General features: G+C 35.4%; 1 protein-coding gene across 4 annotated transcripts in view; it reads left to right on the top strand.

Annotated features, from left to right (window-relative positions):
* Orc5 (origin recognition complex subunit 5) overlaps window positions 1-20,205 on the top strand; it is a 183,402-nt gene that overhangs the window by 47,260 nt on the left and 115,937 nt on the right. For all 4 annotated transcript variants that reach the window (XM_090413801.1, XM_090413802.1, XM_090413800.1 and 1 more), the window contains one exon: window positions 5,944-6,018. In XM_090413801.1, the coding sequence (XP_090269927.1) occupies window positions 5,944-6,018 (75 nt within the window). The remainder of the gene's footprint in view (window positions 1-5,943; window positions 6,019-20,205) is intronic.

Raw genomic sequence — 20,205 nt, 5'->3', positions numbered from 1 at the left:
TAATTGATATTGCATGTCGCACAGCATGCAGATGTATGGTTTGTTTCAATTTGTAATGTACGAATCTTGGAAATGGTGGGGGGGGGAGAGAACTTAGCTGCAAATACTGTAGATAACATACATTATTATAAATGTTACGAATTGTTTTCTGAAACTAATCATTCTTAAATTTTTAAGCTTATCTTCAATAAAGGTTTTTCTGGAGGAAAAAAAAACAACAACACTGAATGGTCATCCGACTGTAATTATATGATAATAGGAAATATCATTTCATGCTGCCTAGCAGCGCTGTTTTTATTTTATGAAATAATTGTTTCATGAAAGTAGTTTTGTTTTTGGAAATCTTTATTGAAGATAAACCAAAAGTCATCTAACTATAATTAGGCAATATTTAAAAAAAAAAAACAAGATTTTGGCATTTCTTTTTCTTTTTCTTGGATAATGTAAGATTTACATGCAACAATTGAGAGCAACCATAGTGTTGTGTCCCAATTTACAATTATTAGGCTTTCAACTATCCTTACATGTGAAACTCTATTTGTCTTTATCCAGATCTTTTCTATATATGAGATATCACCCAAATACAAATATTCAAGCTTCTCCCCTTAGTGTCCCTAAATATTTATTTTGTCCTGAAAGGCACACATACTGTGTGCCTTTCAGGACATTTAGTTTAAGATATAAAATTCAAAAACAAGGAGCAATTACCAAAATATGTCTGAGTGTGAAACTAATATGCAGTCATGACCTTTATCTCGTGACTTAGCAAAATCCCCACCCCCACCCCGTGATTAGGTTCGTACGTTGTTACAAGTGGTGCATTGAGCGGCAATCTCAGACAACTGTATTTTCAATGAAAAAAAGTTTATTGAACTCTTAAACATGGTACAATTCATTCTTTATCAAATAAAACTCAATTCAATACTAAGAATATACAATACAGATTTTCACTAGCTTTTAATCCTGCATGAGAATTGTGATCATATTGCCATAACAGATTCTATACATACAAACATGTATAATCCTAGAACTAGTTGATCCTTTGTCTAACCCTTTACTGGTCTGATCATGCTATAATTCTGTATTTTCTAGGACATATATAATCAGTTACTCTAATTCTCTCACTAAGACGATATGGATTAAAATTATCCTTTCGCTGAGCTAATACACACCTTTGACCCTTAAAACTCTCTTAATTAAAAACACAATGTACATGCATAAATCTCTAGGCACATGAATACTTGTTAATTAATAGTAATAAGCTCATTTTTATTCTAGTTTGACATGTACTAAAGTTCTGGTATAATTCTCATTAATCCTTTCAACTATTCAGTAATTGAACAATGAGTACAGTTACATATGATTTGAATTGACACGAGATTTTACAGTACCTTTTGACTTGGGTCTTCCACACGCTACCTTTTTCCGATATTTTATCTTCCTAGGATGAACTGTTCTATAACTTATCACTCCTAAGTTCTTTTGGCACTAAGATGGGCTTTCACAATCTTTACCTTACATTCTTCAATCAAGGACATACATAGGATCATCTATTCTATAACTGTGAAATTCACCACGTGGGCACTGACTTCTTTATAGAATTTTCTTTCTCTCGATACGATCACTGGACGATGAAACACACTGACATTATTTTCTTTCTTTTTTCCTCATTTCTTACAATAGGAACACGAAATGGAAATCCCGCACAATTTGTTTCCTTATTGTGTCGGACGGAGAAAACTCCTAACCCGTCACTCAGGAAAACCGCATGAGACCTATACGAAGACTCGTGAAGAAAATTCTGAGGAAAAAAGCCTCTTGGGGGGGGGGGGTTTCCTAACCCTTTTATACAATGACCCCTACCGGCACCTTCTTCAATTTCTTTTTCCCTCCCCCGTTACTGGAGTCGATTTCACTGACCAATTAGAGTGGCGTTTTTCTGCCAAAACATCATGCGGTCTGTGTGCATGCGACTGACATGTGACGAAGTCTCAGTTTGGGAATTATGACCTTGAGCTTTGGTTTTTGTTTAAGCTAACCTCTATGTCATCTATACTATACTATACTTATCCCCTTTCCACAATTTTCTAAGAATTAACTCGAATCTTTAAACTCTTATTTCAAGTATAAAAACTAGCCTTTCACATACAAAATCCTATTACTAATCTTCTTTACTTTACTCAACCTTATTTTATCATATCACAACTGTAATAAAATTCCCCTTCCCTCCCCCCCCCCTTTTTTTTTAGTTCAACAAACAATTTCAGCTATATTTTTTACTTGAATGCAAGCATATTTTTCTTTCTTTTAATTTTTTGTATTCGTTACTTTCAAAGGCTCTTAACGATATCTGCTTAAGAACAAGCTTGCTTACTTAGTTATCTATACAGGTTTTTTTTTTTTTTCTTCTCTTGTTACATCGTGATAACTGATTTTCACATTCTTAAGTTATCAGGGTGTAACAATAGTCCATATACATCAATAAAATCAGATAAAATATTTCAGAATGGAAGTTTGCCTTATTTTTTTTTTCCGTTAACAACAGACTATAATTATATGATAAAAGAACTAGAAATATAAAAAATATATTCTGTATGTTTTGTTGAAAAAGCATTTGACAAAGTTAAAAGAAACATATTATTTAACATATTAGAAGAAAGACAAATACCAAATAATATCCTAAAAGCTATCACAAGTATATATGAAAATAATCAAATATAAATAAGATTAAATCACGAGCTATCATATACAAGAGAGATAAACCAAGGGGTCCAACAGGGATGTCCCCTCTGAGCAACTCTTTTTAATATCTAATTAAATGAAATAATAATAAAATGGAGTAAAAATTTACATCAAGGAATTAAACTTTCACCTACAGTTAACTTAAACACTCTCCTCTTTGCAGACGACCAAATAATAATTACAAATTCTGAAGATAACTTACAGAAAGCTATTTTAAATCTAAATGAGATATCCAAAGATTATGGTATGATAATATCAACGGAAAAATCAAAAACTATGGCCTTTAAAGGACAAGATCCAGCAAGAACTAAAATAGTAATAGATAACAAGATCTTAGAACAGGTGAATTCATTTAACTACCTAGGATGTATGATCACATATGAAAAAGATATAAACATAAAATTTGCAAATTATTTAAAAATAACAGGTGTAATTAACTCTATATTTAAACCAAACCTAGTTCAAAAACAAACCAGGCTAAAAGTATACAATACATTAGCCTTACCAGTCTTAATGTATGGAAGCGAAATCTGGACAATAAAACAAAAAGACAAACAAAGATTAACAACAGCAGAAATGAAGTTTATGAGAAAAACTGCAAAGTATACCCTATTTGATCACAAAAGAAACGAAGAAATTATGAAAGAATTAAACCAAGAACCAGTAATAGAAAAAATTAAAAAATATAAACATAAATGGATGGAACACGTTCAAAGAATGAAAACAGGAAGATTACCAAAACAAGCCTTAGAGTACCAGGAAAAAGAAAACCAGGATGTCCTCTTAAACGATTCAACGATGACTTCTAAGGCCGGAACAGGCCATGCTAGGCCTAAATCCTTGATACGTATGATGATGATGATGTTTTGTCTATATGTCTTTAGAATTACAGATACCCTGCATATAAAAAAAAATTCCGGCATTTCTTTTTTTAAGTTAATTCAAGATAATTATGTGCAGTAATTGTTAACTTGTTATATCGAAGTTTCTATATGATTTATGCTTAATTAGTTGTTTACATAAATCTATCCTTTCTTACCTAAAACCTTATACAATCAAAATCCTACCGGCTGCTCTATTGTTAAATATTTATCTTTTGTGATTTATTCTCTTTATTCACTTACTTTAATCTTATTCTTATATCTAGGATTGTTTCCTCTTCGGATACTAGCAAATTTATATTTTGCTGCGCCAGCCAGTATCCTATAGCAGAAAATATCCTGGCTCAGGGAGATAATACTAGAGTCTGAAGATTGAAGATTACTTACACAATATCTTGCTTAAACTGCCATATAGATTTAGATTATTGCAGTCGTGACCTAAATCTATTATTATATTCACTCTCTAAATCCTTCCCACCAAAATAGGTTCTATTTTTATAAGTGGTAAGTTGGAATCATAATCAGGCATGACTCAGGTTCAGGTAAATATGACATGTTTATTGGAATATCTAAAACACAATACAAAATTCATACACTCAATTATGCTCAATACTAAATAAACTCGAATTAAGAGGTTAACACTTTCCAAATTAATTAAATCTTATAAAGCATGCTAAACACAGTAACTGCATATTGGGATAGCTAGCAAATGATATGAAGCTAAGCTAAATACCTTTCAGTAGTATTACTCGCAAGAGAAAACTAACAAACATTCTAATGTTACTGAGATACTAAATTCTACTATTCTTATCGCATTAAGTTAATCCTATCACATACAAAATTACAAAAGATCTCTTCCAAACAGTTCTTCTTACTCTCAAAGGAGGTTAACTTTCTAAATAGAGACTGTCCACAGAGTTCTTTAGAATACAGTTATTAATTTCACATTCGTAAACAATCTTCTCTCTTCTAATGAACTTTCACACAAAATTAGAGTAATTGCACCTTACCAACCTTTTTCTGTGTTGTTCTGCACCACATGTATGTCTGGATACTTCTCATCTATTGACTGTCCATACATCAACGTAGGGGTTATGCTATCTTCATTCCTTCTGCCGAAAACGGACTCAAATCTTTGCGTTTCAGGAACAACTCGATGGGATTTTTCAGTGACGGCTTGATTCTGCTATGACTGGAATTTTTACCTTCAGCTTTGCATAGAATCCTATGTCATCTTAAGAATGCTCGCAGTCCGACATCTTATCACAGACTTCACCCCCCCATGCGAAACTGCCCGCTGACTTCCGAACCACCAAAACAGGAAAACGTTACGACCAGAGAGAGTGTTCCGATATGGTCTCAACCCCTTATATTCTTCTATAGAGCGCCCTCTTTTCTATCCACTTTTTGCACATGGCCCTTATCTTTTCACCCCTTTGGGTTCATCCTTCGCTTTTACGACACTGTTATACTTGGATTCACAGAATACATGGCAACGTAATTTTCCGAGTAAGCTATAGCCGCTAGCGTTACGCTGTACACGTGTAGCTTTGTGCCTTCCAGGAATTATTACTTAGCAACTTTTCAGATGACTCACAGTAAATTTTACATAGCTTAAGTGAGGCTTAAATTTAAATCAGATTATCTCTCTCTTTTTAGACATGCTTAAAAATGAAATCTTAATATAATCACATCAGCTTAAATATAAGGACACTTGAAATAAAGAATACAAATTTTACATAAAGTGAAGAAGTTTCACTTTTAATTACAGCTGATGTGCAGCTATTTCTCTTTGTCTGCAAGTTTTATATGTTAGATTCCAAATGAATGAATGATTTCTTTCCAAGATTCCTTCATTTAGGATCTAACAAATTGCCATTTTCCATATACATCATGGCTTTTTTATCCCTGTCAGATTAAAAAAAAAAGTAAACATTTTAGAATTGAATTTTCTCTTATTTTGTCTAGCCATTAATAACAAAGTATAATTATATGATAAAAGAACTAGAAATATAAAAATGTATTATGTGTTTAGTTTATATCTGTTTAAAATTATAGCCACACTGCATATACTGTATGGAACTACACATTTCTTGCTGCTTAGTAGTGCTGACTCTAAGACTAACTGTGAACTTGAGTTAATCTGGTTAAGGATTCTTCTTACTGTGAAGGATTATCACACCTATTAATGAAGATAATTGATTCTTTTGAATAGTATTGATGCAGTGCTATTTGGCTTTTGGCCGGAACTTTTCAATTATTATATTAGATAAGTTTGCTATAGTGAAAGTTGACTGTAATAGTATATAACTTTAAATAGGTCTTGGACAATGCAGAACGTTTAAGAACAATGGAGTCTACAATATTAGCAGGATTTCTTCGACTTCAAGAGCTTGTGAGTTATTAAACTTTAGTTAAACCTCTCCATTTGTATATTCTCTTAAAATAAATTACTAAAATTTGTGCTTAAGTAGTTGAAATATTTTTGTTCATCATCATCATCAAATTCCTGATAGTACTGTATGAAAAATTTACATCATTACTAACTTCCTATCTACAATTTTCCTCCAAATCAGTCTGTTACTTGTCAAGACTCCAACATTATCAGATCTTATATTTCTATCGTCTAAGGCACTTTGTACCGTATCAATCCACCTATATCTTGGTCTTCCTCTGGGTCATTTTCCTGCCAACCTGGCAGAGAACACTTGTTTTGCTAATCTTTCCTCTCCCATTCTATTTAAGTGACCATACCATCTGAGATTAGCTCTGCTAACGCATTCCTGGATGCTGACAATGTCATGTTCTTTCCTAATATCCTCATTTTTAATATGATATTGCCATTGATGCCATCTGTTCACGCCTCTAATCTTTCTCAGGACTCTCATATCTGCGGTCTCTAGTCTTTGGTCAAGTGTTTTACTTCTGACCCAGCTCTCAGATCCATAAATTAAAACTGGTTTGAACACTGTCTTGTATACAGCTAATTTAGTGTTCCGACTAATTTCTCTCTTATTCCATATGAATTTATTCAATTGACTTCCCACCATACCAGCTTTGCTGATTCTGTAATTTACCATCTTCACTAAAAACCATGCCGAAGTAGCTGAAATGTTTTACTTGTTTCACAGGTTCTCCATTCACAACATAGTTGACATTTTCAATGATTCTGCCTACTTTCATTGTCTTTATCTTTTTATTGCTGACCTTCATACCATATCTATTACAACAGTTGTTCAATTTAATCAGAGAATCTTGCAGACTTGTAGCGGATTTATTTAGAAGTATAACATTGTTACACCTGATATCTTGAGAATATAGTATTCTCAGTTATCATGGTGTAACATGAAAAATAAATAACATAAATAAAAACCCCTGCATAAAAAGGATAATTTAGTTAATGTAATGTTCTTGCATCCAGTATAAATTGAGTAAAATGTAAAGGTCTATTGTTTAGTTAAGATAACGAAAGAAAAGAATGTATTAAGATGTATTATGACTGAACAAGGAATTTGTATTAAATAAGTAGCTAACTAAGAATTAATATAGTAATGCGATTAAGAATGAAAGAGTTAAGTGCATAAGTATAAAAGGATGAGTCATGAAATACGCTATGTAAGAGGCTACGGATTAAGCTTTAAGTAGAATTCTAAGAAAAGGTTTGAAAGGGGGTTAAGATAGAGGCTAACAAGAGAAATAACGGAATATCGCTTAGGGCCTATGCCCGGATGGGAACTTCGTTACGAGTTGCCGATCAAAATGACGTATGGCGGCTAAAATGCCACCCAATTGGTAGACAGACGGAAAACCAGTAGGAGGTGGGAAAAAGAAGTAAGAAAGGGCGCCGTTAGCGGAGCAGCTATAAAAGGGTTGGTAACCCCCCCTTCGAGGCTTTTTCCTTTTGACTTTGGATTTTCGAGGAGTAGGCTCTTTTGGGTCTTGGGGGAGACGTTTAGGTGGTCAAGGAGGCTTGAGGCTTTTTTGCGAGAAGAGAAGAAACGTTTGGATAGTCGTGGTGGTTTTAGTTTGGTTTTCTAGTGGATTTCACGGTGTTCCTGAGTGGAGAGATATGGCATGTATCCTCATGCCACAACAAGGAATCGAAGGTGAACGGGAAAGCTATTCCCGTATTCCTATGTAGAAAGCGAAATATACCAGAGAGTCATAGGAAGCTGTGAAAATATCGAAGTTCTCGTTTCGGATAGTACAGCCGACGCCGCAGATGTTCATACAGCCCCGAATTGCAAGAAGTTATGCAAGCAAGTTCGTTCAGTAGAAGGTGAAGGCCCGTAAGTGAAGCTAAAGAAAGGTATTGTGAATTTTGTCTTATGTTAACTAGAAGTTGTATGTGATAGATACCATTGTCATATTACGGAACTGTTAAAGTGATTAGGGAGAAATTATAATAGGACTTTACAGTTTGATAGAGAGTGTTAAAAGAAAGCTAGCTAGAGTTGATAATTTGTGAATAATTAATTATCCTAAGAATCTTGAGTGTCTACTATATCGTAAAAGGAAAGTTAATGACATAGTTGTGTGTTAATGAATATTGAGTTTGATTAGTGTAAATTTAGTAACCAAGTAGCCTGAGGAATTTGAATGCCTAGTGTGATGTGTAGAGAATCGGAATTGTCATAAATATGTGCTAGAGTAGTTAATGTATTTGTTAGTATACTTGGAGCTGAATGATCTATTAATGTGTGATGATCTAAAACTTTCATGTTAAGTCATGTTTTGTATAAAAATTTTGTGGCGGCATGATCATAGTAACCTTTGTCGAATCATAGCCCAACTACTTGTATTAAGCTAATTTTAGTGTGTAAGTAATTTAGTTGTGTATTTTGTTAAGTACCATGTTTAGAGAAATAATAAACCTTTTGTTTAATGATAAAAGAAGTTGTCTGATATTGCTAATCCAATGCACCGCTTAGAAACATTCGAACCTAACCACGCGAGGAATTAATGTTAAGAAACGGGAAGTTTAAGGAATTAATGTTGAGTAATAAGAAATAGTGTCACGACTGCAATAGTTGCACTTTCAGTTATTTGAGTTCCTTTCTCTGTTTATGTATAAGATATCTTAAACTAAATATAGCAAAGGGCGCAGTTAAAATACAAATACTAGGGATACTACGGAGAACAATAGCTCAGATATTAGTGGAAAGTTTGGTGGTGTTTTGAAAATAGAAGTTAGAAGAATATAGACGAAGGCAGTTTGTAAGACAAACAAACAAAGATCGTAAGATAGGGACGTAACAACATCATCCGCATAAAGCAAAGAGCTGACATTAACATCTCCAATTTTGATATCATGTTTAATACCACTTTCCTTCATAATGTGATCCATATAGATAATGAATAACAGAGGAGATAATGTACATCCTTGTCTCACATCAGATTTAATATTAAACCATCTTCCTGTACTTCCTTCAATTCTAACTGCTGACTTACAACTCAAATAAAGACTACGTATTGCTTGATATAATGCCCCATTGACACCATATGACTGTAGCGTATTGAATAGCTTCTCTCTTGGCACCTTGTCATATGCCTTTTCCAGATCGACAAAACTTAAATCCAGATCTTTGTTATATTCCCATGCTTTCTCAATTATCTGTTATAAAGTGAAGATCTGATCCTGACAGCCTCTATTTGGCCTGAATCCAGCTTGTTCTTCACCAAGCTTTTCTTCCACAATTCTTCTCAACTGTTTCTCAAGTATACTTGCGTAGATCTTGCCAGTAACACTCAGTAGGGAAATACCTCTGTAATTCTCTCATTCAGTTTTATTTCCCTTTTTATATATGGGTACTATTAGAGCTCTACTCCAATCTTCGGGAATTCGTCCCTCTGCCCAGTCTTTCTGAAATATGCAGTGCAGCCACTGTAAGACTTTTATACCATCTACTCCTGCTGCCTTTCCACATTTCAAGCCTTTGATGGCTTTTTCTACTTCAAGTATGGATATGTGTTCCTGACTGTATACCTGTTGAGTGTTTTTTTCCACTGTGCTATCACTGCTTGTTTCATTTAGCAATTTATCGAAGTAATTACTCCATACTTCAAGGATATCTTTTTCTCCTGTTTTCATGTCACCTTTATATCTCTAACTCCTTTTACAGCACTCTTTCCTCCATGTTTAAGCTTCTTCAACAACCTCCAGAATATCTTTCCACCTTCTTGATATTTATTTTCTATGTTCTTTCCAAAGTCCTCCCATGACTTTTGTTTAGCTAGTTTTATACAGTGTTTTGCTTTCTTACATTTGTCTCTGTATTCTCTAAGAGCAAAAGCTGACTTATTTGCCAGGAACTTTTGATATGCTTTCTTCTTTTCCTTCACTGCCTCTTTAACTTCCTGTGTCCACCATGGTGTTCTGATTTTTCTATTCTTGCAAACAACCTCACCACATGCCTCACTGGCTGAATCAATCAGGGTTTTCTTCAAGGCTTGCCACTGAATCTCCAAGGTTTGGTTCCTGTTCTCAAACTCTCATTTTTTCTTCAATAATCTTTGTGTATTTTAGTCTACAGTTCACATGAGAGCTGCTCAACTTTTATTCGCTTTAAAACTTTCTTACATGTTATTCTTTTCAATATGAAATTCAATTTTATCCTGCTCAAGACTAAATAGTGATCACTTCCAATTTCAAATCCTCTGTACACTCTGGTGTCCTGCACCAGGGAGTAAACATTACTATCGACAATAACATAGTCAATGAGACTTTTCTTATTCATTGCCTCTTCTCACCATGTGAATTTGTGCACATTTTTATGTTGAACATGGTGTTAGTAATAACCAGTCCATGTCCTGAGCAGAAATCCAACAGATGTTTGCCATTATTATTAGCTTTGCTCTTTTCTCCAAATTTTCCCAAAATATTTTTGCATGTCTGACAATCATTTCCTACTCTGCTATTCAGATCCCCAACAACTACCAACGTTTCCTTTTTCATTGTATCAGTAGGTTTTTCTAGAGCCTCAAAAAATTCCTCCACTTCTACCTTAGTAGAACCTTCTGTGAGACCATAGGCACAAATGAGTCTCATTGTCCATTCCGCATTCTGATATTTGCCCACATCACTACTTGAGACTGCCTGCCATTCAAGAAGATTAGCCTCATATTTTGTGTTGAATACTATGGCTACTCCTTCTTTTCCTTGATTGTTATTGCCTGAATATAACATTTTGTATTTATTGCTCAGAAAGATCTCACCAGTGTTTGTCTTTTTTGTTTCAGTCACCCCACTTATGTCGATCTGGTACTTATCTAATTCTTCTGCTAGCTCCACTTCTTTACCATTCAGCCTTCTTATATTGATAGTACCGATCTTTAACTCTGGTGATGTTGAGTTGCTGTGTGCTTTCAGATTTGTTCCAGTAGCTGACTTTTCGCTGTTCGCCCTGGTTCCCTGGGGAAAACAACCGGGGCCTTGTTTAACTGGGCAATGCCCCAGCCAGCATGAAATTTTGTCATGTTGTACCATCATTTTCTATATTGGTTTAAGCCAATAAGAATACAATTTGGTCGGCTAAATCCCAAATTGCCAGCCCATCCTCTTCGTTCAGTATCCATATAAGTACCCTACAAGGTGCACCACGAGAAGTTGAGGATTGGACATTAGGGCAGAAGCCCTGGTCGGCTCTCCGCATTCCTATAAAGGCTATGTGGAGGTCTTCTCTCAGTTATACAGCTTTGACCCTGAAGCACCCCTAAAATATTTTATTTGTTCTATTAATTGACTAGAGAATGCAATTATTATTCTGCCTATTTCCATAATTTTTTTTTAACTACCCAGCATTATTATTACTATTACAATTGCATCTCCACAGAGTCCAAAAACTTATTGTGAGAAGTCACACTAGCCATTACTGTCTCTGTGTCTCTTATATCTCTCCTTAATCATTATTTTGCCAACAAAAGCCATCAATCACTTCTGGTAACCCATTCCACGCATTTACCACTCATATAAAATTTCGAGGGATAATTTAATTGTTCTGCTTGTTCTGTCTCATTCATTCATTCATTAAGTGAAAATTTTCTTTGCCATCAACGCTATAAAACCCATTTAGTAGCCTATACTTTTTTATCCTATCAACTCTTTTTTACCTGCTAGCTGAACTGTGTAATCTACAAACTTCAGTCTGTCCTCGTGGAGACTGCTCCACAAACCATTCACAAGGTTGGTCACATAACTCTAAATCCTCTCCACCACTTTCGCATCCCCAAGAAATCTGGATGACCAAACCTGTGCATAGTAGTATCTGAAGAAAGTTTACCCACTTACATAATTTATCAGGATGTACACCGAACATGTCAGAAGCACAGGAGAAAATTGGCTCACTGTAAAACAACAGCTTCAGTTAATTCAATATTTTCCATCTTAGCCCTTCTTCTTAATTCATTTACTGAAATAAGAAGTGGACTGATGATGACAGATGATTTGATGTGTAGATTGTGTAGGAGTGGGTGCAAGTTTCTGGATGTGTGGAGTAAGTTTCAGGGAAGAATGGATTTATATAAGAAAGATGGTCTAGCTGTATAACTGAGAGGAGACCTCCACATAGCCTTTAAAGGAATGCTCAGAACAGACCAGGGCTTCTGACCTAATGTTCAATCCTCACCTTTTCGTGGTGCACCCTGTTGGGTATCTACTTGGATACTGAACGAACGAGGATGGGCTGGCAATTTGGGGATTTAGCCGACCAAATTGTATTCTTATTGGTTAAACCAAAATAAAAAAAATGATGATACGACATGACAAAATTTCATGCCGGCTGGGACGTCGCCCGGTTAAACAAGGCCCCCGTTGTTTTCGCCAGGGAACCAGGGCGAACAGCGAAAAGTCAGCTACTGGAACAAATCTGAAAACAAACCCCAACATCACCAGAATTAAAGTTCGGTACTATCAACATAAGAAACCTGAATGGCAAAGAAATGGAGCTAGCTGAGGAATTAGATAAGTATCAGATCGACATAATAGTGGTGACTGAAACAAAAAAGACCAAAAAATGGTGAGATCTTTCTGAGCAATAAATACAAAATGTTATATTCAGGCAATGACAATCAAGGAAAAGAAGGAGTAGCCATAGTATTCAACACAAAATATGAGGCTAATCTTCTTGAATGGCAGTCAGTCTCAAGTAGAGTAATGTGAGCAAATATGAGAATGGGGAACTGGACAATGAGACTTATTTTTGCCTATGGTCCCACAGAAGGTTCTACTAAGGTAGAAGTGGAGGAATTTTTTGAGGCTTTAGAAAAAGCAACTGACACAATGAAAAAGGAAAAGTTGTTCCTTGTTGGTGATCTGAATAGCAGAGTAGGATATGATTCTGAGACATACAAAAATATTTTGGGAAAATTTGGAGAAAAGAGCAAAGCTAATAATAATGGCAAATACTTGTTGGATTTCTGCTCAGAACATGGACTGGTTATTACTAACACCATGTTCCAACATAAAAATGTGCACAAATTCACATGGAGAGAAGAAGCAAGGAATAAGAAAAGTCTCATTGACTATGTTATTGTTGATAGTGATGTTTTCTCCGTGGTGCAGGACACCAGAGTGTACAGAGGATTTGAAATTGGAAGCGATCACTATTTAGTCTTGAGCAGGATAAAATTGAATTTCATATTGAAAAGAATAACATGTAAGACAGTTTTAAAGCGAATAAAAGTTGAGCAGCTCTCAGATGTGAACTGTAGACTACAATACACAAAGATTGTTGAAGAAAAAATGAAAGAGTTTGAGAACAGGAATCAAACCTTGGAGATTCAGTGCCAAACTCTGAAGGAAACATTGATTGATTCTGCCAGAGAGGCATGTGGTGAGGTTGTCTGCAAGGATAAAAAAATCAGAACTCCCTGGTGGACACAGGAAGTTAAAGAGACAGTGAAGGAAAAGAAGAAAGCATATCAAAAGTTTCTGTCAAATAAGTCAGCTTGTGCTCTTAGAGAATACAGAGACAAATGCAAGAATGCTAAACACTGTGTAAAACTAGCTACAAAAGTCATGGGAGGACTTTGGCAAGAATATAGAAAATAAATACCAATAAGGTGGCAAAATATTCTGGAGGTTGTTGAAGAAGCTTAGGAATGCAGGAAAGAGTGCTGTAAAAGGAGTTAGAGATGATAAAGGTGACGTGAAAATGGGAGAAAAAGATATCCTTGAAGTATGGAGTAATTACTTTGAAAAACTGCTAAATGAAACAAGCATGGATGATAGCACAGTGGTAAAAAACACTGACCAGGCATGCAGTCAGGAATACATATCCATACTTGAAGTAGAAAAAGCCATCAAAGGCTTGAAATGTGGAAAGGCAGCAGGAGTAGATGATATTTGATCAGAAATGCTGAAGTATGGTGGTATAAGAGTCTTACAGTGGCTGCACTGCATAGTTCAGAAAGCCTGGACAGAGGGTCGAATTCCTAATGATTGGAGTAGAGCTCTCATAGTACCCATATATAAAAAGGGAAATAAAACTGAATGTGAGAATTACAGAGGTATTTCCCTACTGATTGTTACTGGCAAGATCTATGCAATTATACTTGAGAAACGGTTGAGAAGAATTGTGGAAGAAAAGCTTGGTGAAGAACAAGCTGGATTCAGGCCAAATAGAAGCTGTCAGGATCAGATCTTCACTTTACGACAAATAGTCGAGAAAGCATGGGAATATAACAAAGATCTGTATTTAAGTTTTGTCGATTTGGAAAAGGCATATGACAAGGTGCCAAGAGAGAAGCTATTCAATACACTACAGTTATATGGTGTCAATGGGGCATTATATCAAGCAATACTTAGTCTTTATTTGAGTTGTAAGTCAGCAGTTAGAATTGAAGGAAGTACAGGAAGATGGTTTAATGTTAAATCTGGTGTGAGACAAGGATATACATTATCCCCTCTGTTATTCATTATCTATATGGATCACATTATGAAGGAAAGTGGTATTTAAAATGATATCAAAATTGGAGATGTTAATGTCAGCTCTTTGCTTTATGCGGATGAAGTTATACTTCTAAATAAATCCGCTACAAGTCTGTAAGATTCTCTGACTAAATTGAATAGCTGTTGTAATAGATATGGTATGAAGGTCAGCAATAAAAAGACAAAGACAATGAAAATAGGCAGAATCATTGAAAATGTCAACTGTGTTGTGAATGGAGAACCTGTGGAACAAGTGAAACATTCCAGTTACTTAGGCACGATTTTTACTGAAGATGGTAAATTAAATATAGAAATAGACAACAGAATCAGCAAAGCTGGTATGGTAGGAAGTCAATTGAATAAATTCATATGGAATAAGAGAGAAATTAGTAGGAACACTAAATTAGCTGTATACAAGACAATGTTCAAACCAGTTTTAACTTATGGATCTGAGAGCTGGGTCAGAAGTAAAACACTTGACCAAAGACTAGAGACTGCAGATGTGAGAGTCCTGAGAAAGATTATAGATGTGAACAGATGGCATCAATGGCAATATCATATTAAAAACGAGGATATTAGGAAAGAACTTAACATTGTCAACATCCAGGAATGCATTAGCAGAGCTGATCTCAGGTGGTATGGTCACCTAAACAGAATGGGCGAAGAAAGATTAGCAAAACAAGTGTTCTCTGCCAGGTTGGCAGGAAAACGACCCAGAGGAAGACCAAGATATAGGTGGATTGATACGGTACAAAGTGCCTTAGACGATAGAAATATAAGATCTGATAATGTTGGAGTCTTGACAAGTAACAGACTGATTTGGAGGAAAATTGTAGATAGGAAGTTAGTAATGATGTAATTTTTTTCATGTAGTACTATCATATCCTGTACACCCCTTGAGGGTACATGGTAGGAATTTGATGATGATGATGAGATGGTCTACATTTGAATGCGTTTGGTATCAGGAGTGTAGAAAAATTATTTATTGATGTGAGACCTAATACAGGGAATCACGGAAAATAGATCATGATGAGAGGAATCTATGCATCAACGTGACCAAGTTATGCAACTGTATTAATGAGATGAATGGACATAATCATAGAGGTGATTATGGTAAAAGAATGATTAGTGTGCTTGTCTGGTTCAGACTTAATCAGTATGTTCAAGGGTATCTGCGTTAGATATTAATAGAGATCTGCAAGTTGTCCAAGTAGGTCATACAGACTACAGAGGTGAGCATATAAAAAGAAGTACAGGTAACTTATTATGTCTATGAAAGATTATTTGTGTGCTTGTCTAGTTCATACTTGCTGAGTATATTCAATGATGTCTGCAATTTCATAAATAAATCATAAGATATAAATAGAAATCAGCTGGGTTATGCAAGGTACAGAGAAGAGTACACAGGAAGCATTCAGGTAACTTATTATGTTTATGCACAAATACCAGGAATATAAGGAACAAAGGAGTTGAATTTTGTTGCATTAGCGAATTGAGGCCTCAGGTTATTGGTATTAGTGACGTGTCCCTCAGAAGTAGATACACTAACTGGCATTGGGTAACAAATTGATTTGGAGGAAAATTATTGATAGGAGATTAATAATAATGTAAACTTAATCATATTGCACTGTCATAGTAACCTGTACCCCCCCTCCCTTCAGGGTACATATCAGGAAATTGACCTTTAAGCAATTGTTAGCAAACTGTAAGGAGTACAGTAATTTTACGTATGATTTCAGATGATTTGAGTCCAGTTATGGTAGAAAGCTATGATTGCAGTATTAGTAGTAGTTAGTTTAAAGCTATATGGTGTGAGGTAGAGATGACGACAATGATGATTTTTGGTTTTAATGGCACAAGGACAGCAAAGGAAATACTCTACCATATCAAGCGTAATATCAGTACACCAGGTAAGACAATCACAAACATCCATGCCTGCAGCAGGATTTTAACCTGCAACCTGCTACACTAACCACTCGGCCAACCAGGCTGATGAGGTGGAAACTAACAAGATCAAATACATGGTATGGTGTTGCTACAGAATTAGTGAATTGGCTTCTAGTAATGATGAAATGCAATGCCAAAATAAACCTAATGGGCTTTAAAATCATCATCATCAATTTCCTGATATGTACCCTGAAGGAGGTGTACAGGTTACTATGACAGTGCAATATGATTAAGTTTACATTATTATTAATCTCCTATCAATAATTTTCCTCCAAATCAGTTTGTCACTTATGAGCACTCCAATATTGTCATATCTAACATTTCGTGCTTTAAGGCGCTTCTGACTGAATCAATCCACCTAGAACTTGGTCTTCCTCTGGGTCTCTTTCCTGCTATCTTGGCATCAAACACCTGTTTTGCTAACCTTTCTTCACCCATTCTATTTAAGTGGCCAATACCACCTTAGATTAGCTCTGCTGACACATTCTTGAATGCTAATAATGTCAAATTCCTTTCTAATATCATCATTTTAATATGATTCTCCATTGATGCCATCAGTTTACTCCCCTAATTTTTCTCAGAATTCTCATATATGTGGTCTCTAGTATTTTGATCAAGTGCTTTATTTCTAACCCAACTTTCAGATCCATAACTTAAAACTGGTTTAAACGCTCTTTTGTATACTGCTAGTTTGGTGTTTTGGCTAATTTCTCTCTCTTATTCCAAATGAATTTATTCAGCTGGCTACCCATGATACCAGGTAGGGGAATGGGGGTGAAATCAATGTGCAGTATTATTTAGCAAGAGATTCTTAAGAAAAAGATAATGTGGAAGAAGGAATACCATCTACACAAGGATGGTGTCAGTTATGAAGATTATAAGTTAAATTAAAGATACCAAGAAATTATATTCTTAGTTTATCCTTTAACCAAGTGTAAGTAAACAAAGTTTGTGTGAAGTATCTTCAAAACTAACCTACTTGTATATATAGAGGCTAGTGACTTCACATTAATTGCCTTAGTATCACTAGCCTCGATATACAAGTAGCTTAGTTGTGAGGATACTTCATGTGCAGACTTTGTTTGCTTACGCTTGGATAAAGGATAAACCAATAATATAATTTCTTGGCATCTTTAATTTAATTTATATCCGAGTGAAAAAACTTTCAACAAAAATTATAAGGTCTAGGCTAGAAGAGTTATTTTTAGCTCTGCAAGCTAAAGATAACTCAAAATAATTCAGTCTATCTTTTACCAGTATAATGAGAGAATTCTTTTGGGTTATCTTTATCATCCACATTGACTAGAATAACTCTATTTAGTGTGAATGGTATGGGTGGATATGCACAAGAGTTTATTCAACTAATGAGAGCCCATTTTGCTAAAAGTTATCATAGAGATTGGTGCACACCTCTACACTGGATGAAGAAACTCAGGTGTTTGAGGAGGAGGTACTAGAGTAGTTGCATAAACAATATGAATGTGGCAATAGGGACTGATAGGATATTAGCATAGTTGCTAAAAGAGTGTTCAACTGAACTGGTTGTTACTTTGACCTTGCTGTTTAATTCAAGTCTCAGCACAGGAAAGATTTCACAGTAGTGGTAAGAATGTATAATAATGCCATTGCACAATGTGATGCAAAAACTGATGTGTCTAACTATTGACCTATCAGTATCTCTTTAGTGGTGATGCAGATTTTTGGAAAAGTTGATTTGCATGCAGAAATGGCTTGACATTGAATCTATAATTTGCAGTGAACACCATAAGTTTACTAAGGGAACGTTGTGTTTGAGTAAGTTGCTCACATTTTATAATAATGCGATGCTCGAGTCAGAGGAAATGAATACATCATGATACTTTTGAACTTTGCTGAAGCTTTTGACAGGATTCTACATGGAAGGCTACGTGTGTAGAGGCTTAAGTGCTGTGAGGACATCATGTTGGAGGCTTAATGGATTTTTTACAACACTCAAAAAGAATTAAAATAGAATTTAATACTTCCTATATTTCGTCCTAGTCACTAGGACATCTACGGGGATTACAAAAACAATTAATGTAACATATACACAAATAACAAACAATACTAAGCCCAACCACGTGGGTGACACTAAAGTCCTATCTAGGTAGAGCGCCCTCTAAGGGCAGTAGTAGATGGCCTGGAATGTAAGGTGGGAACTCTGGTGATGAGTGTTTCCCAAATCTTCGGAAGCTTAATGCAACCGTATTTATTGAGATTTGGTTGGTTTTTGAGAGCTGCTGCTGCTTCTAAGAAAAGTCTCTCTTTTTTGAATTTGCTGTGGTGGAGCATGGTGGTTTTCTTCCATTATGGAAGAAAACCACCATGCTCCACCACAGCAAATTTCTTCCATTATGGAAGAAAACCACCATGCTCCACCACAGCAAATTCAAGAAAGAGAGACTTTTCTTAGAAGCAGCAGCAGCTCTCAAAAACCAACCAAATCTCAATAAATACGGTTGCATTAAGCTTCCGAAGATTTGGGAAACACTCATCACCAGAGTTCCCACCTTACATTCCAGGCCACCTACTACTGCCCTTAGAGGGCGCTCTACCTAGATAGGACTTTTGTGTCACCCACGTGGTTGGGCTTAGTATTATTTGTTATTTGTGTATATGTTACATTAATTGTTTTTGTAATCCCCGTAGATGTCCTAGTGACTAGGACGAAATATAGGAAGTATTAAATTCTATTTTAATTCTTTTTGAGTGTTGTAAAAAATCCATTAAGCCTCCAACATGATACATGGAAGACTGTTGCATAAGTTGGAGAATATGAGATTGGATTGTAAACTACAAGTTTGGATAAGAGGATGGCTGACTGACAGTTATCAAAATGTGGTGTATGGGATATGTGAGCCTGCAAGATTTAAGGTTACTAGTGGTGCACCCCCAAGGATCAGTACTTGGTCCACTGTTACTCAGTCTTTGCATTAATGATGTTGGAGAGGATTTGATAGGAGAGATACAGTACAGACATTCATTTGCTGATAATGCAAAGATAGGCAAGGTAATTAGTAATGCAACCGATATCAGTACTTGCATAATCATTTGAATAAGCTTGAATTTTGCATGTGAAAATGGCTGCTAATTCATTGTTAGAGTTAATGTAAAGTTATGCACTTTGGTGTAATAATATATCCAGTGGTATATTGGTAGGTTTATGCTAGTAGTGACTAGGCTAGCAATCTTAGAGTTTTAGTAGATAGAGAGTTGAAGTTTAGAGGCCATATAACAAAGATTGCAAATACAACTCAGAGGATAATTGCAGTGCTGAAATGAACATTGATGTGCAAGAATAGAGAAGTTTTGCTTTTTTACAAGACTTGAATATAACCTCATCTGGACTATTGTCTGCAAATTTCATGTCCTGGTTTCCAAGGTGACTCTAGATGCAGTGGAGCAGATGCAAGGATGCACCCTCTACATATGCAAATATAGATTTTGTGGAATGTAGTTACTAGCAAACGGGAGAAAGAAGGATAATTTGATATTGACTTGCAAGCTTCTGAAAGGGTTATATAGGATACCAGGATGGAAGTTTTCATATTATATAGGAAGGGGCGAGTATGCATCTATGGAAGCTGAGAATGAATGCAGTTAAGAAAGGGGTGAGAGCTAGATTTTTATTTTCTCATAGAGCTATGCATGATTGGAATTGGCTTGTCTTTGGAGATTGTGAATGCAGAT

Source organism: Typopeltis vanoorti, chromosome 24 (assembly GCF_054136105.1).
Source record: "Typopeltis vanoorti isolate ZY-2024b chromosome 24, IOZ_Tvanoo_1.0, whole genome shotgun sequence".
Taxonomy (NCBI): domain Eukaryota; kingdom Metazoa; phylum Arthropoda; class Arachnida; order Uropygi; family Thelyphonidae; genus Typopeltis; species Typopeltis vanoorti.
Note: the sequence above shows the minus strand (reverse complement) of the source record. Positions and strands in the feature narration are given on the sequence as shown.